The sequence below is a fragment of the Cherax quadricarinatus genome, chromosome 30, assembly GCF_038502225.1.
Source record: "Cherax quadricarinatus isolate ZL_2023a chromosome 30, ASM3850222v1, whole genome shotgun sequence".
In the NCBI taxonomy this organism is placed as follows: Eukaryota; Metazoa; Arthropoda; class Malacostraca; order Decapoda; family Parastacidae; genus Cherax; species Cherax quadricarinatus.
Genome location: NC_091321.1, coordinates 20,031,299 through 20,053,463, shown reverse-complemented (window position 1 = coordinate 20,053,463; position 22,165 = coordinate 20,031,299). Strand labels below are relative to the sequence as shown.

The 22,165-nt window shown below is 37.8% G+C and overlaps 2 protein-coding genes and 1 long non-coding RNA gene across 3 annotated transcripts in view; 2 read left to right on the top strand and 1 right to left on the bottom strand.

Annotated features, from left to right (window-relative positions):
* Vps24 (vacuolar protein sorting 24) overlaps positions 1–13,460 on the top strand; it is a 29,387-nt gene extending 15,927 nt beyond the window's left edge. Inside the window, exons 4-6 of the mRNA XM_053782070.2 lie at positions 940–1,151; positions 3,980–4,161; positions 9,469–13,460. Coding sequence (XP_053638045.1) covers positions 940–1,151; positions 3,980–4,141 — 374 coding nt within the window. The 3' untranslated portion in view covers positions 4,142–4,161; positions 9,469–13,460. The remainder of the gene's footprint in view (positions 1–939; positions 1,152–3,979; positions 4,162–9,468) is intronic.
* Positions 4,023–18,792, bottom strand: LOC138853429 (uncharacterized). Its single transcript, XR_011392613.1, has 3 exons — positions 18,724–18,792; positions 5,178–5,294; positions 4,023–4,158 (listed from the first exon to the last, which is right to left on the bottom strand). It is a non-coding gene; the product is annotated as an uncharacterized lncRNA (long non-coding RNA).
* A 195-nt stretch (positions 18,793–18,987) lies between these two features.
* Positions 18,988–22,165, top strand: part of Sgf11 (SAGA associated factor 11kDa) — a 128,471-nt gene continuing 125,293 nt past the window's right edge. The window contains exon 1 of the mRNA XM_070089981.1: positions 18,988–19,075. The gene's annotated coding sequence lies outside the window, so the exon portion shown is untranslated. The remainder of the gene's footprint in view (positions 19,076–22,165) is intronic.

Genomic DNA, 22,165 nt, shown 5'->3' with positions numbered 1-22,165 from the left:
GAGGGAGAGAGTATGGAGGAGGTGAACGTATTCAGATATTTGGGAGTGGACGTGTCAGCGGATGGGTCTATGAAAGATGAGGTGAATCATAGAATTGATGAGGGAAAAAGAGTGAGTGGTGCACTTAGGAGTCTGTGGAGACAAAGAACTTTGTCCTTGGAGGCAAAGAGGGGAATGTATGAGAGTATAGTTTTACCAACGCTCTTATATGGGTGTGAAGCGTGGGTGATGAATGTTGCAGCGAGGAGAAGGCTGGAGGCAGTGGAGATGTCATGTCTGAGGGCAATGTGTGGTGTGAATATAATGCAGAGAATTCGTAGTTTGGAAGTTAGGAGGAGGTGCGGGATTACCAAAACTGTTGTCCAGAGGGCTGAGGAAGGGTTGTTGAGGTGGTTCGGACATGTAGAGAGAATGGAGCGAAACAGAATGACTTCAAGAGTGTATCAGTCTGTAGTGGAAGGAAGGCGGGGTAGGGGTCGGCCTAGGAAGGGTTGGAGGGAGGGGGTAAAGGAGGTTTTGTGTGCGAGGGGCTTGGACTTCCAGCAGGCATGCGTGAGCGTGTTTGATAGGAGTGAATGGAGACAAATGGTTTTTAATACTTGACGTGCTGTTGGAGTGTGAGCAAAGTAACATTTATGAAGGGATTCAGGGAAACCGGCAGGCCGGACTTGAGTCCTGGAGATGGGAAGTACAGTGCCTGCACTCTGAAGGAGGGGTGTTAATGTTGCAGTTTAAAAACTGTAGTGTAAAGCACCCTTCTGGCAAGACAGTGATGGAGTGAATGATGGTGAAAGTTTTTCTTTTTCGGGCCACCCTGCCTTGGTGGGAATCGGCCGGTGTGATAATAAAAAAAAAAAAAAAAATTGTGGTCAAAATGCTGTGAATGGAAAAACTGCATGAGTTTACCGAGTTCACTCAATATTTACTTGCATGCCACAGCTACACTTCGTGTTGCTGGTTCTCTGCAGCAGTCCACAGTAGTCATGAAGGCCATGCAAGAGTTAGTCAAGTTGCCTGAAATTAGCAAAACTATGCAGGATCTAAGCAAGGAAATGATGAGAGCTGGCATCATTGAGGAGATGCTTGAGGACACCATGGAGGGGTTGGAACCTGAGGAGCTGGAGGAAGAGGCTCAGAAAGAGGTGGACAAGGTAAGAGATAACTGATGAGGTAAGAGGATATTAATATAATAAAAGGACATTGACCAGTTATGGCAGAATTTTGCTAAGTAGAAGGAAAGCTGTGTAGGAGAAACAAAGTTGACAAGATAAAGTGGAAATATCAAGGTGCATAAGTGTTTTATCATTAACCTTTAACTGTGGCATACCCTAAAATTAAATTTCCTGTGTGTGTGTGTGGCAAGAGTAATAAAAAAATATTTTTCTTACAGATTGAAAGAGCATATTTTTATGAATCGAATAAAGCTAAAATGAGTGGAATCTGATAAAAATCTAAAACATTTGGTATGTTAAAGTTGGTGAAAATATTATCACTCGTGTGCAGTAGTGGCATAAATGCGCCAACTATATTTACATTTTATCTTTAACACTGTGTACATTAGTTTCTAATGATATTAGACATGTTTCATGGTGGATTAGTACTTCATACAGGGGACAATGCTTAGCACACACATGAGCACGCGCACACACACACACACACACACACACACACACACACACACACACACACACACACACACACACACACACACACACACACACACACACACACACACACACGAGCACACACACACACGAGCGCGCACACACACACAAGCGCACACACACATACATACATACATACATACATACATATATACATACATATATACATACATATTGCTCTACTTGGAATATACAGTATAAATTGATGCAAATAATTATGTCTTTTTATTCCTTATTTTTATGGCTTCAGTCTTCTAACACTATGTACTAGAAGTACCTATGACATTACAATTGTTTTAAGGAATAATATTCCTCTAAACATGAAAATAAGTCAAATTGTTTGACTATGTTGAATTATCCTAGGTTAACTTTAACACACCGGCCATCTTCCACCGAGGCAGGGTGACCTGAAAAAGAAGAAACACTTTCAACATCATTCACTCCATCACTGTCTTGCCAGAGATGCACCAAAATTACAGCGTATATGCCCCTCCAAGCTGCAATATCCCCATCCCACCTTCAAAGTACAGGCATTGTACTTCTCACCCCTAGGACTCAAGTCTGGCTAACCAGTTTCTCTAATCCTTTCATAAACATTACCTTACACTCCAACAGCACATCAAGTCATAAAAACCACTTGCTTTCACTCCTATCTAACACATTCTCACATACCTAGTGGATGTCCATGCCCCACACATACAAAACCTTCTTGGTTATAAAAATACAGTGCAATTTCTGTGTCCATAACAACTGTGCACCTTCATCATCACTGGAAAACATGTAATTACAAGGAAGTCTTATGATATCACAATTGTTTCAAGGTGTAATGCTTGCTGAAACATGGAAAAAGCACATTGTTGACTATATTGGGTTATCCTAGGTCAAATCTATATAGTGTGCTTTTTGGCCAAAGTCGACTTTTTATCATGCAATTGTAATAAATTTGGAATGAATAAGTCATCATCCTGTAAGTTCCACACCCTATTTGCTGGTAGGGAAGCTAGTGATGAACAACAGGTCCAGGTCCTGATTTTGTTGTTGACTTATACACAAATAATCCGCACATAGAAGAGAGGAGCTTATGACGATGTTTCGGTCCGACTTGGAAAATTTACAAAGTCCAAGTCGGACCGAAACGTTGTCATAAACTCCTCTCTTCTATGTGTGGGTTATTTATGTATCGTTCCAGTCACGATATTGTGCCTTTTTTTGTTATTTGTTGACTTATACTAGTGAGGCAGTGTTACCCCATGATGCACTGCTTGGACCTGCCTGGCCTTAGATTTTTTTTCAAAGGCAGGAATTGGTTGTAGTAGAGCCAAACAGTTGTGCTGAGATCATAAATGTTGCCAGGGGTCATTTTGTGAAATTGTGGGTAATAGTACATTGGACACACAGTCATCACTTTCGTATTAGTATAGTACGTTGGACACAGTTTAAAATGTGAATAGGTTACTTAGGAAAGGTAATATTGTACTGTATTAGGAAGCATTAAAGGGTAACTCAGTTTTAAATGGGTACAGTAAAACATTGTAAATTTGGATTGATTGGGTGTGGGAGGCATTGTAAAGCTAAGGGTCCATCCCTCCATTGTGTCTGTAGTATTACATGTAAATTTTTATTCCCAATTCCTTTAAATCTTATTATCATATTTGGTGAGCATTGAACAGTTGTACTGTACTAATTTTATTCAATTATGTATTCAGACTATTATATGTCTTGGGTTTTTAGTATTAAAGAAACTCCAAATACATTAATTGAAATTTATCTTTTTATTCAAAAGGAAATACATTATAAAAAAATAAGAGATTTTCCAAATTGATATATAATTTTTTAATTCAGAGTTTTGAAGATCATTTCTAAATTCAGGATTTTGGAATATGTTCTAAGATTCTGACCATTCTTAAATACATAAATTTTTCTAATGAAAATTATGATATTTTGCTCTTGTTCAGAAAATTTCAGTATTATTAAATCATTTCTGAATTAAAAAAAAAATAATGATTTCCAAATTTGGCAGTATTGCACTTTACTATAATTTTTGTGCTGATTATGATACTGTGTCTTCTTGTGCCCTGTAACTTGAATGCCATGTTTTTATGTTCTGTTTCTGGAAATGGCAGCAATGTGCAGAATTTTATTGACCATGGAGGATAATTCAACCTTTGATTTTTATCTACAGTTTAATGGATTTTGACCAACACTGGCAGTTCATATACAGTATTGTACAGCATGATACTGTATCTATCTATATTAGAATTTATGAAATACAGTTTTGCTCCGGATTTGTGTTACTAACAGCATTCTCATAATAGGTGTTGTGGGAGATCACTGCTGGGCAGCTGGGCATGGCACCAGCCATGGTACATGATGCACTGCCTGCTGAACCTGAAGGGGCAGCCGCCCTTGAACCAGAGGAGGAACCCGAGGAAGATATAGAAGAGATGAGAAATCGTCTTGAAGCTCTCCGCAGCTGAGCAAGTGCAGGAGTGACCTGGTGAATACTTGTGCTTATTCTATTATGTCAAGGATTATTTCATCCTTGAGGCAAATGGATATATGGTATTTTAAAAATAACATTACTTAATGGATACTGTATCTTGATTTCAGTTGTAAACATACTGGTAGACTATTTTAGATATTTAAGGACAAACTTGCTATTTGAGCAGGCAAAATATATTTGTAATTAATGCAGAAAATTTGAGTTTTTGGCTAGAAAAATATACTCTACATGCATCAAGGGTAATGAACATTATTAGCAGTGCTCACATTCATCATATTTACATGGTAATGTATACATAAAGTGTAACTTTATTGTTCACCAATAGTCTGGCTTTGAATAGTGTTTGATATACAGTATATATTAAACTGAGATCTATGATCTGTCTAAATTTGTGCCAAAATAATGACTGTATTTGGGTTTTATCTAAAATAATGATTTTACTATATTTAATGCTATTATTATTATTATTAGATAGTGTTGAGGTATTTGGAGAAAAAAAAAAGTTTATGGTGCATTTGAAGGCAAAAAGAGAAATGTAGCAGAGTATAGTGATATCAGCTCTTTTGTATGGGTGTAAAGCATTGGCTTTAAGCATTACAGCGAGGAGGAGGCTGCAGGCAGTGGAGATGTCATGTTCGAGAACATTGGTACGAATATTATGCAAAGAATTCAAAGTGTATAAATTAGAAGATAGTGTGGTGTTGCAAAAGGTATAATTTAGAGGAGAGGAGGGCTTTTGGAAATGGTTTGGGCATTTAAAGTTGATGGAGCAGAACAGGAATACCAAGAGGGTATATGAAGGAGGGTGGGATAGGGGGTTGTACCAGGAAGGGTTGGAGGGAGGGTATGAAGGTTTTAAGTGGTAAGGACTTGAGTGTCAAGCAAGCATGCAAATGTGTTAGATTGGAGTGAGTGAAGACAAATAGTTTTAGAGATTTGACATGCTATTGGGGGTGTGAGTAAAGCAACATTTATGAAGGGATTCAAGGAAACCTGTTAACTGGACTTACATCTTGCACTCTGAAGAAGGGGTGGGGCTCTTACATTTCGTAGGATCATTCGAATTGTGATATCTGCACACACAGCTGCTGAGTAACTGTTCTTGAATAATACATTTTTGGATCATCCTATCATGTAAAGAGGTGGTAACAGATTATTCATTTGCATAAATTTACTAAATAATCCATACAGGTTTAACGCTTTACGTGTTTATGATGATATTTTGTATAAGCTTGAAATTTAAAGCACTAATTTATCTTGGGAATTCAGGGTTATTATAATTGGGCAGTGTAGAACTCTACTAGCTGGTTTTACAACTATTTTTAGGGGGCCTTCTCATCCTCCTTGACTAACACGATACAGACACAGCTGCAACAGATTTATTGCACACTTTCTTAAAGCCCACACTATGTACTAATTTTTTGGTATACAGGATGCCCCATAATTTTTTTAGATTCATTCTTTTATTATGTCATGCAGTCTCAGTCAGTTTTCAACAAGTGTCATTTTGCCATAAAATATGAAGGTGGTCTTATGAATGTTTTTCATAACTTTTCAGAAGAAAAGACCATACGATTGCCACTCTGGATAAAATTTTCCTTGAAAACATTATTAGTCATAAAAGTTTTTTTTTTTAAAACACATCAGCTGTTTCCCACTGAGGCAAGGTGGTCTGAAAAAGAAGAAACACTTTCATCGTCACTCACTGCATCACTGTCTTGCCAGATGAGTGCCGATACTACAGTTCAGAAATAAAAAAAAAAAGCACAATACCGTGACTGGAACGATACACAAATAACCCGCGCATAGAAGGGAGGAGCTTAGGACGACGTTTCGGTCCGACTTGGACCATTTACAAAGTCACACTAACGAAAAGGAGGGCAGGATGGGTATATATAGGCAGGAGGTGGTGGTAGTAGTAGTGGTAGTAGTGGATGTGGTAGTAGTAGTGGGGAGGTAGTAAGAGTAGGATTTACCAGTCAAATACTGAGAAAGAGGAGCACTGCAAGGGAGCTAGATGCCCACAGAGGGTAAGAGCAAGAACACCGAGGGGGGGGGGAGGAAACAAACAAATAAATAATAAAGAAGGAACAAATACAAAGGGCAAAAGATAGACAACCCAAAGGAGAAAAAGGAAAGATGAAAGGGGAAGAGGGAGAAGAAGAAAAAAAAAAGAAAAAAGGAAGAATCAGGTTTGGTCACTACTACTTACTTCCACCTCCACTACTACTACTACTACTACTACTACCACTACCCCTACCCCTACCACTACCACTACCCCTACCCCTACCACTACCACTTCCTGCCTATATATACCCATCCTGCTCTCCTTTTTGTTAGTGTGACTTTGTAAATGGTCCAAGTCGGACCAAAATGTCGCCATAAGCTGCAACATAGCTCCACTCCTCCTTCAGAGTGCTTGCCACCTCCAGAACTCGAGTCCGACTAACCGATATCCCCGATTCCCTTCATGAATGTTACCTTTTTCACACTCCAACAGCATGTCAAGTAAAAAAAAACATTTGCCTCCACTCCTATAAAGTAAAAATAATTTTGTTACAATTATTGACATGAAATTATATTTTTTTTTTTTCAACAAGTCGGCCGTCTCCCACCGAGGCAGGGTGACCCAAAAAAGAAAGAAAATCCCCAAAAATAAAATGCTTTCATCATCATTCAACACTTTCACCACACTCACACATTATCACTGTTTTTGCAGAGGTGCTCAGAATACAACAGTTCAGAAGCATACACATATAAAGATACACAACATATCCCTCCAAACTGCCAATATCCCAAACCCCTCCTTTAAAGTGCAGGCATTGTACTTCCCATTTCCAGGACTCAAGTCCGACTATGTGAAAATAACCGGTTTCCCTGAATCCCTTCACTAAATATTACCCTGCTCACACTCCAACAGATCGTCAGGTCCCAAGTACCATTCGTCTCCGTTCACTCCTATCTAACACACTCACGCACGCTTGCTGGAAGTCCAAGCCCCTCGCCCACAAAACCTCCTTTACCCCCTCTCTCCAACCCTTTCGAGGATGACCCCTACCTCGCCTTCCTTCCCCTATAGATTTATATGCTTTCCATGTCATTCTACTTTGATCCATTCTCTCTAAATGACCAAACCACCTCAACAACCCCTCTTCTGCCCTCTGACTAATACTTTTATTAACTCCACATCTTTTCCTAATTTCCACACTCCGAATTTTCTGCATAGTATTTACACCACACATTGCCCTTAGACAGGACATCTATACTGCCTCCAACCGTCTCCTCGCTGCTGCATTTACCACCCAAGTTTCACACCCATATGTCCTTGTGGCTTAGCGCTTCTTTTTGATTATAATAATAATAATTCACACCCATATAAGAGTGTTGGTACTACTATACTTTCATACATTCCCTTCTTTGCCTCCATAGATAATGTTTTTTGACTCCACATATACCTCAACACACCACTCACCTTTTTTTTGTCATCAATTCTATGATTAACCTCATGCTTCATAAATCCATCTGCCGACACGTCAACTCCCAAGTATCTGAAAACATTCACTTCTTCCATACTACTCCTCCCCAATTTGATATCCAATTTTTCTCTATCTAAATCATTTGATACCCTCATCACCTTACTCTTTTTCTATGTTTACTTTCAACTTTCTACCTTTACACACATTCTCAAACTCATCCACTAACCTTTGCAATTTTTCTTTAGAATCTCCCATAAGCACAGTATCATCAGCAAAAAGTAACTGTGTCAATTTCCATTTTTTTTTTATTTTTTTTTTTTTTTTGCTCCTATCTAACACGCTCATGCACACTTGCTGGACGTCCAAGCCCCTTGCACACAAAACTTCCTTTACCTCCTCCCTCCATCCATTCCTAGGCTGACCCCTACCCCACCTTCCGTTCACTACAGATTTAAACACTCTCCAAGTCATTCTATTTTGTTCCATCCTCTCTACATGTCCAAACCATCTCAATAACCCCTCCTCAGCTCTCTGGATAATAATTTTGGTAATCCTGCACCTCCTCCTAATATCCAAACTACGGATTCTCTGCATTATATTCACACCACACATTGCTCTCAGACATGACATCTCCACTGCTTCCAGCCTTCTCCTTGTTGCAACATTCACCACCCATACAAGAGCATTGGTATAACTGTACTCTCATACATTCCCCTCTTTGCTTTCATGGATAAAGTTCTTTGTCTCCAGAGACTCCTCAGTGCACCACTTGCCTTATTTCCTTCATCAATTCTATGATTCACCTCATCTTTCATAGACTCATCTGCTGACACATCCACTCCCAAATATCTGAATACATTTACCTCCTCCATACTCTCTCCCTCCAATCTGATGTTTAATCTTCCATTATCTATTTTTATCCTCATCACCTTACTCTTTCATATATTCACTTTTTATTTCCTTCTTTTGCATACCATAACAAATTCATCAACCAACCTCTGCAACTTCTCTTCAGAATCTCCCAAAAGCACAGTGTCATCAGCAAAGAGCAACTGTGACAACTCCCACTTTGTGTTAGATTCTTTATCTTTTAACCCCACACCTCTTGCCAACACCCAATCATTCACTTCTCTTACAACTCCATCTATAAATATATTGAACAACCATGATGACATCACACATCCCTGTCTAAGGACTATACATGTACATTCTTCTTTCAACAAACTGGCTGTATCTCACCGAGGCAGGATGGCCCAAAAAGAAAAACAAAAGTTTCTCTTTTTTAAGTTTAGTAATTTATACAGGAGAAGGGGTTACTAGCCCCTTGCTCCCGGTATTTTAGTCGCCTCTTACAACACGCATGGCTTACGGAGGAAGAATTCTGTCCCACTCCCCCATGGAGGTAAGAGGAAATAAACAAGAACAAGAACTAGAAAGAAAATAGCAGAAAACCCAGAGGGGTGTGTGTATATATATGCTTGTACATGTATGTGTAGTGTGACCTAAGTGTAAGTAGAAGTAACAAGACGTACCTGAAATCTTGCATGTTTATGAGACAGAAAAAAGGACACCAGCAATCCTACCATCATGTAAAACAATTACAGGCTTTCGTTTTACACTCACTTGGCAGGACGGTAGTACCTCCCTGGGCGGTTGCTGTCTACCAACCTACTACCTAGAATGAAATTATATGTACCTCAATAACTCATATTGAGGCTAAAAATATTGCTTAAATCTCTCTTCCAAAATGTATAATACTGTATTTTCTATGTGTATATATTCTATGCATTTTCTAAAACAGCTCCTTTTTTACATATTTTATCAGGTTCATCTGTGACAGTATTGTTATCTGCAAAATTGAAGCACAGGAAAAACAGAAACAAAGCAACATTCCCTCAGAGCATAAATTAACTTTATATTTCTCTAATACGGTATTACCTACATGTATTCTAAATTTACGAACATTATATCACTTACTGTACCTGTACAGTATGTTACAGTTACTGTATCTTACATAATTTATGGTGTAGACAATGGGTAGCATTGATAGATGTGCAAGGCTAGGAACACTGCACCCTCTGGTCATCAGATAGGATGACCTACTGGGGTCCCTCATCTCTCTTGGTGAGTAAGCACAGTCTTGTAAAAATGGTAGATAAAAGCTTATTCTAGGTGGCTGTTAAAATGCAGTAAGTTTACATCTCACAGTTGCACTAAAATTTTACGTAGATAGTCGGAAGAAATTTTCCATCACATAAATGTGCTTTTTCACTCTGAAAGGGTTAATTTGGTTAATTTTTTTATATACAGTGGACCCCCGCATAGCGAACGCCTTGCATAGCGAACATTCCGCATAGCGAACGCTTTGATCGCTAAAATTTTGCCCCGCATAGTAGACAAAAACCCGCTCAGCGAACTTCGTCCGAGACGCGTCCAATGTGCGGCCTCAGCCAGCCTCACATGTGCCGCCTGTCCCATTGTTTACCAGCTAGCCTCCGCGGTAACATTCAAGCATACACTCGGAATATTTCGTATTATTACAGTGTTTTCGGTTCTGTTTGTTGAAAATAAGTGACCATGGGCCCCAAGAAAGCTTCTAGTGCCAACCCTGTGGTAAAAAGGGTGAGAATTAGTATGGAAATTAAGAAAGATTTTGAAGGGTTTGGGGCTAACCCTGAGAAGCCTATGCCAGTTGTGGAATCCATTGTGCCTATTTCAAAAATTAAGGAAATGTGTGCACAGTGGGTTGAACTGCAAACCTTTATGGATGAAAATCACCCTGACACAGCTGTTGCAAGGCGTGCTGGTGACTATTTCAATGACAATGTTATGGCCCATTTTAGACAAATCGTAAAGGAACGGGAGGTACAGAGCTCTATGGACAGAAAGAAGTCCAGTGACTCTGAAGCTGGTCCTAGTGGCATTAAAAGAAGAAGGGAAGTAACCCCGGAAAAGGACTTGCCTCCTCAAGTGTTAATGGAAGGGGATTCCCCTTCTAAACACTAACACTCTCTCTCCCCTCCTCCCATCCCATCAATCATCACCAGATCTTCAATAAAAGTAAGTGTCATGTAATTGTGCATGCCTTTTTCAGTTTGTGTGTACTAAAATTAACATTTTTTTGTGGTAAAAAAATTTTTTTTTCATACTTTTGGGTGTCTTGCACGGATTAATTTTATTTCCATTATTTCTTATGGGGAAAATTAATTCGCATAGCGAACATTTCGCATAACGACCAGCCTTCTTGCACGGATTAAGTTCGCTATGCGGGGGTCCACTGTATTGTTTTAGCATGTTATTATTAATATACATTCTATGAAGAAAAAAAAAAGCCTTATTTCAAAGAATTTTAGATTTTTAATATGGGGTGGATTTCTTTGTTAATTTCTTCAATTCAGTTTTACAGTTTAACTGCCAAAATAATGTTAAACTTGTGTTTTTATGTGAGTTGTTAGTTTTTGCTTTAATTTCTTGGATGGTTCAAAAGAAAATTAAAGGCATGTTGTGCATATGATTCATAAGCTTTTAATGTATATTGTCATAGATGAAGCTGATAAACTTTAAATAAGGTTATGTTATACATGCAGCACTATATAATGTACATATAAGAAATTAGCATTGAAAATGTTAATGACATTGTAAATATATTTGACATTTATGACTATACAAAAAACTCAAAATTCAAAAATAAGGATAATATACTGCAAAATATGCATTGGGATGATAATAATAATGTTGCATACAATATGTAAGGAAAAAAAATATTGTAGGACTGTATGTTGTATAAATAAATTGTGTTGATTAAAATTAAACTACAGGTGTTTTACTTGTACAATAAATTGACACACTACTCATAATTGTAGTACAGCATTGAAAGTACACATACTATGAGGAAAGATATATTATTGGAATGTATGTTATAAACTTAAATTTAGTTCAGTGTATTTGAATGTGTTTATTATTATACAGCTTTCAGTTTCTCTTGGAAGTCTATTCATATTCTGGGCCTCTTCACTCACTTAGTTGCTGAACATGTTCAGTCGTACACGTTGAATATCAGATATAGTGTTCATTTCTTGTGTGATGCCTGTGGGTTCTGTTACAGTTAAAGTTAAGTCTTAGGTCTTGTGTTTGCATTATAGCTCAGTGTTTTGATGATGTATAGGGTAAAGTAGAAAGCGTGTGTGGCATGTATATTTCGTAAGTTTAGAGATTTGACTAAGGACAGAACTATTTAAAAGTTATAATCTGACATGATTCTGATGTTGATTTTTGCTGTGTAATGATAAAAATGAGGCCGTTTACTGATTATTCCCATTCATAGATACCATATGCAAGATATGTATAGCTAAGTGTGATGTGTAGAGTGAGCAGTATTGTGTGGGGTAAATAGTAGTGAAGGTTTTAAAGTATATCATCTGTGTTTGATACAATACTTTCTTTGATATGCTGTCTATTTGCAATATTAGAAATTTATTTTCTATAGTTTCTTTCTCTTTGGGTGTGATTTAGTCGTGATTTATTTAGTTGGTCTGTTTTCATGTACTGTAGTACTGTTTGTAATAGATTTTTATCTGCCTTAACCTTCTAGCATTCCAAAGCCCTGTATGAAGCCCATATCTAGGGGTGACTGTGGAAGGTTGTATAGCTGAATCAGAGTGCATGAAATTGTTGATACTGCCTCTATCTAATAAGAGAGCTTTTGGTCATTCTCAAGCAACCAGGTAGAGAACCCTAACTTCTTAAGGGGAGTGGGGAGTCGAGACATGAAGCAGTGTGGTTCTAGACTTGGAAGAGGGTATTTCCCAATCGTTCACAATCACTCATAAGTAGGAATAATGACTTAGATGAATTTTGGAAAGTGACCTAACACTTTCAGAGTTACAGTAAATTATAGGAGTGGAAAGGTCTTAGAAAGAGCCAATCTATAACATGCTGGAAGCGCATCCAAATCCCTCCATTTTTCTATGACCGAACACTGTAGGGTTATGTGTGTGTGTTTGTAGTCATCCTAGTGTAGGTATTCTTTAGTTCGCCATTCACTGTGTTGTTTAACGTAGTAGGGTCTGTAATAGAACACAAGTCATGCCGCAACAGTGTGTTAACCAGTTGTTAAATAGTATTTGTTGGTCATTAATATAAAGAAGGAATAGGAGAGGGCCAATGATGCTGCCTTAGGGCAATAATATTGGTAAGAGAAAATGATGATGATGATGTGTTTTTATTGTTGTGTGTTGTCTGTCACTGAGGTAAGATGGGATAAAGCAGTACTGTATGTGTGTGACCAGGTCAAAATTGCTTTAATTTGAGAAGTTTGTGATGTATGCCAGTATACTGTAGCCTACCCAAGGTAACTTTATACAACTTGCATGCACTTTTTTTGTAAATATAATTTATTATTGTCAGCTAGTATAAGCATAGTCAGGTTGGATTTGTATGTAAACAAATGATTTATTCCTTAGGTAAGCCATGTTAAAATAACCTTTCCTTTAAAACTATTTAATTTAAATGAACCTTACACATTACATCATATAAATTCTAGCATTTTCTACACATGTGTGGTTTGTAATTTTATACACAGTACATAAAGGAGTGCAGCATTACTGCACAGCCCATGTTTGTGTTAGTGTGTGCTTGCATGCTCCGACCTCCGTAACACACACTTCAAGCCACCATTAATAGCAATATAACCAGAAAAATACATTTAAATTAAATTTACATAAAGTGAAGCAAGGAGTTATAATTAAATAAAAATGTTGTAAAAATTATCACTTTTGTATTTATTATTTATTGTAAATAAATTTTAGTATATCTTTTTGTTGGGATTTAATTGACATTTTGAACTGATGTTTAATTTTTGTTATTCATACTCCTGTTAATAAAGACAACAGGTCTTATGTACCATAAAGTTGTAATCCATGTTCTGAAAGGCCTTTAGCAGATCAGTGAATAGAATAAAGTAAATATTCAGTCATGATAAGTGCTGTGTAGATTGTCTTAAAATTTTTTGCATCATTTGTGCATTTTTGGGGTCAACATCTGTATTAACAATGAGTATGTTGTTTACTTGATTACCTAAGAATATAGAGTACATAGTTGCTGTATAACATGGGTAGGTTTAGTCACTATCACAGACCACAATGATGGACTGCATGGTACACGATACTGACTTTTTTTGGAGGGGATGGTACGTTATTTGAGTGCTTTGCTGAAAAGTATTTTAATGGTTTGTGATAAATATTACATGTGCAAATTTCTTATATTTGACTGTGGATATCATCTGAACTTTTGAGTGATATTTTTGAGCTTATTTCAAGGGTTTGTTTTATTCTAATAGTTGTTAAGTCTTAATGGCTGTGAAGAAGCTGTTGAGTTCCTTTACAATATAAGTGGCTGAAGTGGAAGTTTATTTTCTTTGAGAAGTATTATTTCCTTGCTCTTTGATGTCCTATTAGATCCTTGAATTTGGGAGAGTAATTTCAATGTGTTAATGTCTTCCTTTTGCACCGTAAAATTTATTGAGTAATGGATCTATTTTATACCGTAATATTAGGGTATAAGTGATTTAAATTATTTTTCTATTATTTTAGAGACTAGGCCTAGCAGTTCTTTTTTTTTAAGTTATATTTTGTGTCAATAGATCTAAGGAGGAGTTTGGAATATTTACTGTTGAGTGTGACACCTAAACTGACGTATATGCACACCTCTGGCAAGACAGGGATGGTGTGAATGATGGTGAAAATGTTTCTTTTCCTGGTCACCTGCCTCAGTGGGAGACAGCCAGTGTGTTAAAAAAAAATCTAGGTAGTGTATTATTCCTATTATGAGCCTTAGGCTGTTTCTTATTTTGATTATGATTTCCTTGGTTATCAAATTAATGTGTGCATTGTAGAGATGTCAATTTTTAAGAGAGCTATTTACTACTATATTGATGTTAATGCATCATAGTGAATGAACACCTGCCAGCAAGAGTTCATCACTTTTTTTGTTAACAGTGTATAATGTATAGTAATAAACTACTAGAAGTTACCTTTAAGAGAGAGATTGTGATGGAGATGAAGGGCTTTTGATCCAAGAAATTGGAGCTTTTCTTCCCTTCATTGAATAAAACCTGATTACTGCTCATTCCTAGTTCAGTACTTTCCTGAACTGCTACATTAACTGTGACATTTTCTTTCTGCTGGTCCGGTGCTCAGCACCTCTGCTTCTCCCTCTCTTCCATCTTGTCACCTCTGTGAAGTGGTGCTTTATACTTTGTGTCTTCTTAGGGACAAAATACTAATAGGGATCACAAATATGGACAATTTTTTTTTTTTACCCTCTGACTCAATCTTAGAATATACACTAGGAGATTATAAAAGACAAGTGATTCTAATCCCAGCTGTCTCAAAAATGACCTGCCATGCTCTACGATGGGGTAAGAGTTGTGTATGTCTATAGTGCTAAACAAGTACATAGTAACCTTATCAGATGCAGAATAAATGCACCTTTCACAGTTTACTGATATGCTCACCATAATTTGTTGGTTAATAATAAGAATCTTTATTTCTACAAGTACACGATACGACTTATACAGATCTAGCTGACATTAATGACGTACTACATAGAAAGCCCCTGGTTATGCAGAGCATTTCAGGCAACTTGGGTTAATTTTGTCCCCAAGATGCAACCCACACCAGTCTACTAACACTGAGGTACCCACGTACTGCTAGGTAAACAGGGACAGCTGGTGTCTTAACCCTTTGGGGGTTTCGGCCGTACTAGTACGGCTTACAACCCAGGGTTTTTGACGTACTAGTACGCCTAAATTCTAGCGCCCTCAGATCTAGTGGGAGAAAGCTGGTAGGCATACATATGAAAGAATGGGTCTATGTGGTCAGTGTGCTCAGTATAAAAAAAAATCCTGCAGCACACAGTGCATAATGAGAAAAAAAAAACTTTGACCGTGTTTTTGGAATAAAACAGCAACATTGCACTGTATTTTTGTATGGTATTTATTGTTGTATTCTAGTTTTCTTTGGTCTCATTTTATAGAATGGAAGACATATTACAGAAATTGAGATGATTTTGACTGGTTTTACAATGAAAAGTACCTTGAAATTGAGCTCAAAGTAGCAGAAATGTTTGATTTTTACCAAAGTTCAAAAGTAAACAAATCATGCCAAGCGTCTAATACACGTCAACTGGTGAGTCTAATATTCTTTCACAAGTGCGCTGATATTATTTATACTATTTCTACACTAATGCAGTAGTCCGCATAACAGTAAATCTTCTATTTTTTGTAAGAATAAAAATTGAAAGTGGAAAGCCAAAGAGATATAAGAGGGGCCTGGGGATGTGACTAACGAACAGAGGAAATGTTATTTTAGTACCAGGAATGTTTTTCTTGTTTATTCTGGACCCTATTTGGAAATTGGCATCTTTTGAAATTTGTGTGAAATTGGCAAAATTGCTAAATTCTGACCACTATTGGATAGTTGAAATCAGTAAATGGGTGGTTTCTTGTACTCATTCAATAGAAAAAATGGAGTTCTAGAGAAATAGTTATGATTTATGTCGACTAGCACACTGGAATTGGCCGAAAATAGGGCTCAAAGTGGGCAAAATCGCCGATGCATAAACATCGTCAAGACCGCTAACTTCGCGAGAGCATAATTCCGTAAGTTTTCCATCAAATTTCATACTTTTGGTGTCATTATGATCGAGAAAAGATTCTCTGTCTTTTTACAAGAAAAAATAATTTTTTTTTTTAAATTTGGCCGACCCTGAGAACAAGTCTCGGAGAGGGCCTGTCGACCCTCAAAGGGTTAAGGAAACATGCCCTAGTGCTTCCACCCATACCGAGAATCGAACCATGGACCTTAGTTGTGTGAGCTGAGTGCGTACCAACCAAGCTATGGGACACCGTCACTTGTTTGTGACTATAATGCCCTTGATGCTGGTGAAGGGCTTTTTAATGAAGACGTTGGAGCTACACTCCACATTATAGGACCAGTCTTGATAATTTCATATTCGTTTAGCACTTCAGTAGTTCCTAGGAATATAAAAATTTTCTAGGAGCTGTATGGGCCATACAGGTTTAACACTGTATACATCAATGGTTTACAATACCGACAAGATGAAAATTAGATGTGTGCAAATTTAACACTGCATTGTCAATACCATATAATAATAATAGACTGATTTCATTGACTCCACAATCTTTTCTTCAACCTCAACCACCCACCCCTCAAGAGGGTGTCCTCAATAGAGGAGCCTTGATTTTAATGAGGGCTCTTTTTCCAAGGAATTGGACCTAGCCTTGTCTTCCCTGAATCGAACTTTATTGCCTCCATCCCCAGGCACTATATGACCAATGTGGGTTTAGTACTTCAGTACTGTGATACAGTATACCATGAATTGGAATGCAATTAGATTGAATAAGATTGTTATAGCACGATTGAGGAATTGTAGACGAAAACATACTTTCCATAGAAAAAGGACTGATACTGAAACATTTTGTATAGAGGGAAAAGATCAGTCTAGATGCAAAATTGATAGTGTGTGCTGCTGTGGATTGTTTCCTCTATGCCACTGGGCCTATGGGTGAGGTTCCTTGATGTTGGTGAGAGGCTCCACGTCAAAGGAACTGGCCCTGTGTTCATCTTGAATCGAGTCTGAATGCCTTCCATTTCACCAGGTTCTGTATGACCCCCTGTGGGTTTGGTGTTCATCCCGTGAATGTCCTGTGTGGCAGCCTAGTGATTAGAGTTGCTGCCTGACCACCATGGCCTGGGGACCAAATCCTCTGCCAGAAAATGGCAGTGACCTGTTTATCAGTCAATTTTGGATCTTTTAATCACCCCAACTTGTGTGAACATTAACCATGGCAGATGGATACTAACAAATCAGCAATTACCAAGTGTGAATATTTGATGATATTGAAGAATGCATTAAATTTAGATATGCTTGAGGGTGTTGCAGTGTGATGCATTACTCTGTATATCGCACAATTTTAGAGGAGTGGGGATATTTGCAGTTTTAAACTGCATTATCGGCACACCTCTGGCAAGACTGATGGAGTGAGTGATGGTGAAAGTGTTTCTTTTTTGGGTCGCCCTGCCTCAGTAGATAGGATACAATATGGATAAAATACTTTATTTCAACTATTTTAGACAATTTTAAAAATAAATTGTATGCCCTTTTATAGATTTTTAAAAATGTAATCCTATTTTTCTCATGTTCTTCAGAATAATTACACTAAATTATATTACATGCTAGTTTTCAGGAACATAACTACTCATAATTAACATAATTAACTGTAATTCAAGGAGGGGACCATTAATGCTGATGAAGGGCTCTTGATGCAAGGAATTAGAGCTATCTTCTCCTTCCTTGGATCAAACTTGATATTCTAATTCCCAAGTGCTTTATGGGTATAACGCTTCCTTAGCCTGAGTACTTCCCCTCCCCCAGCCTAGCTACTTCCCCCTCCCTAGACCCAGTCTAGCTACTTCCCCCCCTAGACCCAGCCTAGCTACTTCATCCCCCTAGACCCAGCTTAGTTATTTCTCCCCAGCCTAGCTACGTCCTTTCCCCCAGACTCAGCCTGGCTACTTTCCCTCCCCAGCCTAGCTTCCAACAGCAACAACAACAATAGCACCTACAACAACAATAACAGCTACACAGCGCTGTAAGACCCTTGTGGGTTTAGCACTTAGTTTTGATTATAATAGCTACAACTACAACAATTACAACAGCAACAACAATAACAGCTACGACGGCAACAAGCTACAACAACAGTTACAACAACTATAACAACCCCAATGGAAATAAGTCACTCTCTGACTTTTTTGGGTTATCCTAGGTTCTCTACACATATGCTGCTATGTATGATAATTCTATGTAACTGTATTTGTGTATACCTGAATAAACTTACTTACTTACTAGCTACTACAACAACAATTACAAAACAATAACAGCTACAACAAAAACAATTACAACAGCAAGAATAACAATAATAGCTACAACAGCAGCAAACAGCTTTAACAACAATAGCAGCACTTTGCTGTTTTATCACACTGTTGTATCACATTATAACCTTTGCAAAGAAATAAACTTTTGTATTTTGTAGTTGTATCCAATTTAACAAAAAAAAAAAAAAGAAAACGTAAACAACGTAAAATAATTTTATTTATTATTCATATAACAGTCTTAATATATTAGCAATCTATTAAAATTCATTCTTTTTAACAAACACGTTAATTAGCAAATATATAGTTGTCGGATAATGACTAAAATAGGATAGTTTAATTGTAATTTATTAACGAATAATTAAGAAAAATGTAAGCTAGAAAAAGCATTACATAAGCCGGTTATATGAAACTTTTACCCCACACGCTTAGCAAGTGTCAAAAAGTTATCATCAATATTGTTGAAGTTACATCATCAAAGTTAGTACATAGTTACTTTGAAGTGAGGGAAAGTGGCTTAGAAGGCAGACATACGGGTTTGGAGAGGAGGTAGCGAGTGAGAGGTGTTTGGTCCTGTGATGACTGACAACCTGGGTTATCACTGTCATCACTCTGCTAACAGAATTGTATATTACAAACAAGCTTATAACAGAGTACAACAGGTGTTGTACATGGGCAGGTGTTGTACATAGACAGGTGTTGTGCATGTGCAGGTGGTGGTCCTATTGTTGAGTGGTGTCAAGGCTGTGGTCACACCCAGTCACCGTGCCTCTTGACCGTACTCCCCTCAGGGAAGGATCCTTGATGTTGGTGAGGGGCTCTTGATTTAGGGAATTGGATCTGTGCTCCAGTTCCCCGAATTAAGCCTGAATGCCTTCCACATCCCCCCCCAGGCACTGTATAATCCTACGGGTTTAGCGCTTCCCCTTGATTTTAATACACTGGTAAATAGGCTACACAATTGTGACTGGACAGAGATAACAAGTTGCACGGACGTAAACGATGCCTGGGAAAAATTCAAAATGTTCACTACCATTTTTGATAATATTGCACCAGTTAAAGAGGTTAGGATTAAACGAAGAACTGAACCCTGGATGAATACTGAGATATTAGATAATATGAAATTCAGAGACCAGCTGCTAAAAAGATTTAAAGCAAACAGACAGGATATTGCAGCACTAAATGAATTCCAAAGGGTGAGGAACAGAGTACAGAGATTTATAAAAGGAGCAAAGGCAAAGCACTACTGCTCAAAAATTGAAGAGTATAAGCATAACACCAGAAAGCTCTGGCAACAACTAAAACAGTTGGGGTATAGCCATAAGCCAGTAGATAGGTCTAACATAGTACTCTCTATCGATAATGAGGTATGCCATGAAACATCTAAGGTGGCAAATTGCTTTAATTCCTACTACACATCTGTTGCATCAACACTAGTAAGTAAACTACCAGCTGCATCAAATACCTTTAACACAGACTCTGATAAGTTTCAAACATACTATACCAATAAAGGGGTAACCCCAAACAGTTGTCAACTAGTAAGTGTATCTCATGACTTTATTCAAAAAGAACTAAGCAGGTTAAACCCAACTAAGAGCACAGGCCCTGATAACATCCCGTCTAAGTTCCTAAAAGATGGTGCTTCTGAACTGTCAATCCCTATTGCTCACATAATAAATCTATCAATCACCACTAATACCGTACCGGAGGGGTTCAAGGAGGCCAGAGTTACTCCTATCTTCAAGAAAAATAGTAGGTCTGATGTAAGCAACTATAGGCCTGTTAGTATACTCAGTATAATATCTAAAATTCTAGAGAGGGCAGTGTATTCTCAAGTAGTTAAGTACCTTAATGACAACAACATTCTCCATAGCTATCAATCGGACTTTAGAAGATCCTACTCAACCGACACCTCCCTTATTAATCTGATGGATTACCTGAGAACTGAAATGTCAAAGGGGAACCTCATAGGTATGGTAACCTTAGACCTGCAAAAGGCCTTCAATACTGTCAACCACAATACATTATGTAATAAACTTCAAGCTATCGGTATAGGTTCTGTAGACTGGTTTAAATCCTACCTTAGCAACAGGAGACAAATAGTCAAAATCAACAAAACAGAATCAGAACCCCTGCCGATAACATGTGGAGTTCCCCAAGGTAGTATTCTGGGTCCCTTATTATTCTTATGTTATGTCAATGATATGCCTATCAGTGTCAAGTGCAAACTCCTACTGTATGCAGATGACAGTGCTCTGTTAGTGTCAGGTAAAGACCCACAAGATATTGCTAATGTTTTAACACTGGAACTGGAGTCCTGCAGCAAATGGTTAGTAGACAACAAACTATCATTACACCTAGGGAAAACTGAAGCCATTCTCTTTGGCACGAAACATAAACTGAGAAGGGTAAATAATTTTAATGTTCAATGTAATGGGGAGCCCATCACTTTGGTTTCATCAGTAAAATATTTGGGAATCCCCTTTGACCCATGCATGTCAGGAGAATTGATAGGGAACAGTGTAGTAAAGAAAGCAAATGCCAGACTGAAGTTCCTGTATAGACAAGCACAGTGTCTACCTACTGAGGCTCGCAGGACCCTATGTCTAGCCCTTATACAATGCCATATGGATTACACTTGCTCTTCTTGGTACTCTGCCTCGACAAAAAAACTGAAAGATAGACTGCAAATCACCCAGAACAAAATCGTAAGATTCATCCTGGGGCTGGGACCAAGAGAACATGTAGGCCAGGATGAATTACAGCAGTTGGATATGCTGAATGTTGAAGACAGAGTAAAACAACTGAAGCTAAATCATGTTTATAAAATTGCTCACAAACAATGTCCAGAATAACTTGCTGTCAATTTTGTCAAGGTTGGGAACCAAAGCAATCATAGTACTAGGGGGAGAGAGCACAACTTTGTAGTAGCCACAGTCAGTGACCAGGCTTCAAACACCTTTTATTGTACAGCAATAAAGGAATGGAACAGACTGCCTGCACATGTCAAAGCCAGTCATAGCATGAACCAGTTCAAGAAGAGTGCCAAAAGGTGTCTGATGAATGTAGCTACAGAAAGGGAGGGGAATGATTTTCTATTTTTTAGCTAACATACGTGTGAATTTTACCATATTCCTAGTAATGACCCTCGTATTGTAGATAGTCTTAATGACCCTCGTGTAGTAGATAGTCTTTTTAGTATGATAATAAGATGTTATCTTCATTGTAGAATAATAAGAAAATATTATAACCTTTATATTATAATAATAAGGTAAAAGGACCCCAATGGAAATAAGTCACTCTGACTTTTTTGGGTTATCCTAGGTTCTCTACACATATGCTGCTATGTATGATAATTCTATGTAACTGTATTTGTGTATACCTGAATAAACTTACTTACTTACTTAATAATAATAATAATATTGACCGTACTGCAACAGATTATAGACCACAGTACAATATGTATATATTTGCCTGCCACATAATGTGTTACTGTACATGAAAGTAATTGTTGCTCACTTTAGCTGCCAGGCCTCGTGGCCTGGTGGCTAAAGCTCTCACTCCACATGG